The sequence below is a fragment of the Temnothorax longispinosus genome, chromosome 7 (assembly GCF_030848805.1).
Source record: "Temnothorax longispinosus isolate EJ_2023e chromosome 7, Tlon_JGU_v1, whole genome shotgun sequence".
Classification (NCBI taxonomy): domain Eukaryota; kingdom Metazoa; phylum Arthropoda; class Insecta; order Hymenoptera; family Formicidae; genus Temnothorax; species Temnothorax longispinosus.
The window spans coordinates 19,829,707-19,835,526 of record NC_092364.1 but is presented as its reverse complement, the minus strand read 5'-3'; the positions used below and the strand labels follow the sequence as shown (position 1 = coordinate 19,835,526).

Sequence of the window (5,820 nt, the reverse complement as noted above, 5' to 3'; positions counted from 1 at the left end):
ATATTAAGAAATTATTTATTTCACTTATTAATTTATATTTCATTTATTTTTAATTTTTTTTTCAATAAAAATTTTGGAATATATTATATATAATATCACGTTTGTATTATAGCATTATTATGCAATTAAGATTACAGCAATTACTGTAATATTTTAATTAACAAATAATTATATAACAAATGTATATAGTGCATAATTATAAAAATGTTATAAATTTATTTCCAGGAAATGCAGTAAAACGAGAAATTACTAAATGCGTTCTCAATCGTTTCTGTACTGCTAATGAGAGCAAACTGGCAAATATCCAAATTTCAGTTCCATCCTATGCAATATTTAGTCTGTGTTACTTAATCTTTAGGCTCAGTTCCACTGATAATTTTAGTTAATTAGCTTTGGCAACGCTGTGTGATCAGTTTTATTACACTAATCAGTATTTATAAAATTTATCTTTTATTTATTTTTTAATGCAAATAATTGATAACTTGGACATATCAAAGAAATAATTAGTTTCAACGACAAATTGAAAAGTTCTACTTTATTACATTTTTGTTATCCCTATTGTAGAAATTTAGCAAAAGATCTAAATTTAATTCTTGATCATATCACTTAGCATATATTTAAATAATTCTTCACTATTATTATTTTATTTACTATTAAGAAGTCATGTAGATTTATAATACAAAAAAAATCAAAATTACTTATTAAAGGAACCTTTATAAAGTCAAGACATTACTTGGTGTGAAGAATATTTATTGGGACTAATCAGCCCTTTTATAAAGATATAATTTCAACGTACAGTTATTGAAGCAATTAAAAGAAGTATCTGTAACAAGTCTTTGGAAATTTATAAATTATTGTAATCTGTATCCCGTCAGATTCTAAATGAACTGTAACACTGTAACTCCAGAACTCGGAAATCTTCAATCAAGAAGCATCAATCAAATAACTCTTAAGAAAAAAGGCTTTACTTGGTATATATTTGCAGGAAATATTTAAAAATCTTATTTTACATTACATTAAGCTTCTCAGGAGAAATTGCGTCATAGAAATATAGCAATATAAATCTACAAACAATTATTTATTAATTATAATTTAAATGAACAAAATTACATCGGCAAATATCAATAATGTAATAAATGTATTTTTAATATTAAATGGTAATCAATGCGTCTCAATAAGAAGAAATATTAATCCGATTCTTCGGATTCCAAATTTATACGACTACCAAACTTTGCATACAATTGTGTTTTTAATTCAGTCATGATAGTCTTCAAATCTACACATTTGCCTTCTAATCTCGCAATCTCTTCTTTTTTCTTACTTTTAGCATCTTCCAAAGAGCTCTAAAAAAAATAGCTTTTGTTAATATTGATTAGGTAGTTGAAAGCATGAATTAAAACAGTGATTTGTAATTCTTGATTTAATGATCATTGGCCTGGAAATTACGTTCATGCCTGTTACCTTCCTTTCTCTTAGAGATAGAAAAAGGAAGGTAATAGGCTTAAAAAACGCTGATATACTTCAAGTCAATGCCTAGAATTACAAATCTTAGGAAGTACTGAATTAAAATATTTATTTAAGACATAGATGATGTCAAGAATCATCGCACTCATAATTATTGCCGTTTAATCACCTGCGTCTTCTCCAGGCAATGATAGATGAACACTTCTCCGATAAAATACGGTATTTTTACATCGTCATCCATAAGAGCGAGTTCGTCGGAAGCATCCTCCAAATTCTTCAATTCGTTCTGTCAAATGCAAATAAACAGTTATCGCTCATGGTGCATGCGAAGCTTTTGCATGACCAAATAAGGTCAACTCAGTGAGGACGAAAGAATCGCTCTTTAATCCTTTTAAACTAAAGTAACTTGAATTACCTGCTTTACTCTAAGTTCTTCCTTATAGTCCTCCAACTTAGCATTTTGTCTTGCAAACTTATTAATCTTCTGCTGTTCCTCGAAAGTGATATGAACGTCGGAATCCTTGCAAAATATCAAATTACGAAATAGGTTAGATCGTAAATACATGAAACAATATCGCTCTATTAATTTCCAATATTCTCTGTAATATCGTTTTACCGGCTGAAATCCAGTTTGACTATTTTTCCCTCCTGCCATATTTATACTTTTTTATAATCACTATAATTGTCGCATTAAAATAATCGTTCAAATTACGTGGGAAATAGAATTCGAAGCCGTGTGTTATGAGCCCGGTCGTATATAAACAGGTCTGGGCACTCCTTATCAGTCCTATCCAAAAGCATAGATGAAAACGTGAGTAACGTGACTCGAGTGAAGTCAAGAAAACCAATATGGCGTCAGCCGTCAGTCTGAGGAGACGTTTGCGCATGCGTGGCACATGACGGTCTGTTTTAAATGATTAAAAAAATTAACTTTTATGTATATAAAATAAATTCAACTTATTATTATTATTATTATGCTTATGCAAAAAAGCTCATAAAACTATCAGGTGGTACAAGAAGTCAAGATTTAAATTTTATTTATTGTTAGTTAATGTTGCTTTAAAATACATATGTATATATGGGTAAAGAAAAAAGCACATTTAATTTATTTTATTTATTACTAATAAGCTAATAAGCAATTAAAAAAAAACTATCCGTTTCTTTGTTCAAGATAAGTTTGAAGTACAAACGTACATACTTCAAGCTTATGTTGAACAAAGAAACGGATAGTTTTTTTTTTTTTTTTTTTAATTTATTGCACACCACTCCACTATATGCGCGCCTAACTCTTGTCGTCCGATGAGATCGTCCGTGAGAGTATCGATCAGGGCAATGATTATTGTTGTCGAATTTGTTTATATATTTAGTCGGCGCGGTCGAGCGCTCGCGAGAAAACGTGGTTAATATGTGTTGCCATATTGGTAGAGGCGCGCGCGGCCACCACAAAACGAATGTCTGATATGTTAAAAAACAAATTGTATAATCAAAAAACCAAGTTTATTGCGATCATTAATCCTCAGTTATCATTAATCCTCAATGCTCAGTACTGAGCAGTGCGTTCCTCTTACTATAACTATATACAGCAGATCGTTCTATCAAGCCATTAACCATTATGGCATTTAATTTTAAATATAAAAGCAATAAAATTTCCCAGAGGAAATATAACAAATACATGATATTTAATGAAGATGCAATTTGCATTAATGCCATTTTTAACATTTAATTACTCCTTTCCCAGTGCTAAACGACAATTTCTGCTTTTTCCGCTTACCTTTTTTGCACGTAAATCGAATAAACGCGGTAGTTTTAATTCAAGATCTAAGGTGGGAGATCTAAAACAAATATTTACAAAGGCGCATAACACCGGATAAAAAGTAAAATCAAAATAAAGGCATTTTAAAACAATTAAACAAAAAAATGTGACTGAAGATGATGCAAGCAGGAGGCTGCAGGAGAGAAATCTTTAATCTATATAATCCAATTATCAATTTGCGACAGATCACGCGAAACGGAAATCCGGGCTGCGGGCTCGTTGGCGCCGAAACTTCTTGCAGGTTGCGGTTCCTGTCGAAGGTCCGCGTCCTGACTTCCCTGCGAGTTTTATCGCAGTTGTAGGCGCGCAAGATACCTTCTGTGATCCGTCTCGCCGAATCCCGGGCGCGGATTTTTTTACTGCTGCTTGAAATTCTGCATTCCCGTAACAACGACGCAACGCAAAAAACACAATGAAGCACCCATGTCTCCTAAACCAACGTAACGGCAGTACAACTGAAAAATCTGGAATTTTTTGTCAAACCGAGAGACATGACTGACTTTCATATGTATTATGTCCATTTCTATCCAAAACTTCTATTTTAATCTGACAATTATATTATAAATTAATGAAATTTTATTATTTTAGAAAATTTTATAAAGTCCTAAGATTATAATGTTCCAATTTTAATAATAGAATATAATACAGAGGGAGGTAATTAACAAGCTGCTGCTTTTCGTTATGTTTTTATATAAATTTGCCGTAGTCTAATTATATACAACGATTAAAGAACATTAATTCTTAATTTTCCTACTTCCAAAGGTAAAGTCTTTTAACGGCACTTCAGCTGGTTCCTCAATTTTATATGTATCTGAGGATATGGACTTATACAGTTTCTGTCGTAAGCTATTTTCTCTGGCACTCCTCAATTTTCTGGTTGGCACATTGTTCGATAATGCCTTATTCCAATCCCTCGTATGTCTCAAGTCCAACATTATCCTGGTACACTGGTCGAGCGTGAGATTCTTTGATGAGCTAGCACCCCAGTCGAGATATGTGTCTATAGGAAATTTGGCCATGCTGATACCTTCCCTCTTAGCTTTTGCCAGTGACAACGGCTGCGAATTAGTCTATAAACAGACGACAATCTAATTTAATAAAAAAAAAAAAAAAAAGAATATTCGCGCACACAAAGAGAGAGGATATATCTTGTCAGTTTACCTTGTCTACCAATGCACCTATGATATAAACCGCGTCTGGATCGTATTCATTTAGATTCACTCTACAGTGTGGCGTGAGATACACCAACTGATTCTTTGGAAATAAGTCTAAATAAGATTGGGACGTTACTGTCACCGGAAAATCATCGTTCATCAATGTGGGTATGTTTTGATGAAGGTAACGCTTAAGTAATCCATCTTTGTTAAAATTACAGAAATAAAGGCACATGGGATCTGCGTGGAGGCGATTGCTGGCGAACGCCAGAGACAGCTGCTTGGCGCAATTGTGTATCTCGCGATGGTTCATGTCGTCGTCGTAACCGCAATCGAACACTAACTTCGGTTCGAACATCATACTCTGGAGCAATTTGCCATTGTAGAAGCGGTTTATAGTCGTCTCGTATATACGCATAAATAGCGTGTTATGCAGGAGCCCATATTTCATTTCACCGGTGTCGTCGGCCAACTCCGCTTCTTTTTTAGCGAGCGCTTCGGCCTTCTTCAACGCTTTCTTCGCCTTTTCATTTTCCGATGCTCTCTCATTACGCCACAAAAACTCCAGGTACCTTCTGTACAGTGGAAAAACCGTGGTCTCGATTAATATCAGCCAAATCAAAGATAAATTCAAATAAAAGAAAAGAGAAATAGGGAATGAAATACTGACTTTCTTCTCGTCTTGGTCGGCGAGTTTAACAACAACAGCCAGTCCGATGGCTCAATATTGTCAGGAACTCTCTCAGCATTGTGCCGCAAGACGTCCAGTTCCAACTCTAATATTTGAAAGCGCTTCTTGTTCTCGGGATCAGACAGAACGTCATCCAACTTCTGCTGGTCCAACTTGTCCTGTTGATTCTTCAAATCGATGCTCTTTAGATTTTGCTCGTCGATCTTAGCTTGACAGTAAAAACGTTTGTAGACCGCATTATTCGAACGTCGAGCGTTCGCGCGAGAATGGAGCACGGGCGACAGGACATTCTCGTGGATCGATCGTATTAATAATTTCCCACGAGTCCTAACTGAGACTGTCAGACATCTCCTCACGTTATTGAGCATCCTGTAATTTAATTAGTTAAATTATTGGTTTTTATATAGCTCGCCACTTTATCATAAACTGCACACAGCACAAACGGATTCCTAACCTAACTCTTATAACCACCGTAGTGCGGTTCGATTCATGGACCGGACGACCGGACCAAGCGCGCATGACTTATGGAGGATTCACATCCAATTGGTCAATTTAATTAAAACCCGTATCACATTACGGATTGGGATTTGGGATTGAAATTGGATTAAAATAATCAATCAAAATAAAGAAAACTAATCTCAAGTTTAGTTTTGCAAATCTTTTTGTATATCTGCTCTCATATCATTGGGCGCGTTCAG

The 5,820-nt window shown here is 34.3% G+C and overlaps 2 protein-coding genes across 2 annotated transcripts; both read right to left on the bottom strand.

Annotated features, from left to right (window-relative positions):
• Nucleotides 1-733: 733 nt before the first annotated feature.
• On the bottom strand, nucleotides 734-2,265 carry Pfdn4 (prefoldin subunit 4). Its single transcript, XM_071784437.1, has 4 exons — nucleotides 2,081-2,265; nucleotides 1,880-1,984; nucleotides 1,634-1,750; nucleotides 734-1,343 (listed from the first exon to the last, which is right to left on the bottom strand). Exons 1-4 carry the CDS (start codon nucleotides 2,117-2,119, stop codon nucleotides 1,188-1,190), a joined length of 417 nt encoding a protein of 138 aa, XP_071640538.1. The 5' UTR covers nucleotides 2,120-2,265; the 3' UTR covers nucleotides 734-1,187.
• A 1,682-nt stretch (nucleotides 2,266-3,947) lies between these two features.
• On the bottom strand, nucleotides 3,948-5,727 carry Rswl (tRNA methyltransferase roswell). Its single transcript, XM_071783334.1, has 4 exons — nucleotides 5,577-5,727; nucleotides 5,102-5,491; nucleotides 4,439-5,006; nucleotides 3,948-4,347 (listed from the first exon to the last, which is right to left on the bottom strand). The coding sequence occupies exons 1-4, from the start codon at nucleotides 5,639-5,641 to the stop codon at nucleotides 4,012-4,014; spliced, it is 1,359 nt and encodes a 452-aa protein (XP_071639435.1). The 5' UTR covers nucleotides 5,642-5,727; the 3' UTR covers nucleotides 3,948-4,011.
• Nucleotides 5,728-5,820: the final 93 nt, after the last annotated feature.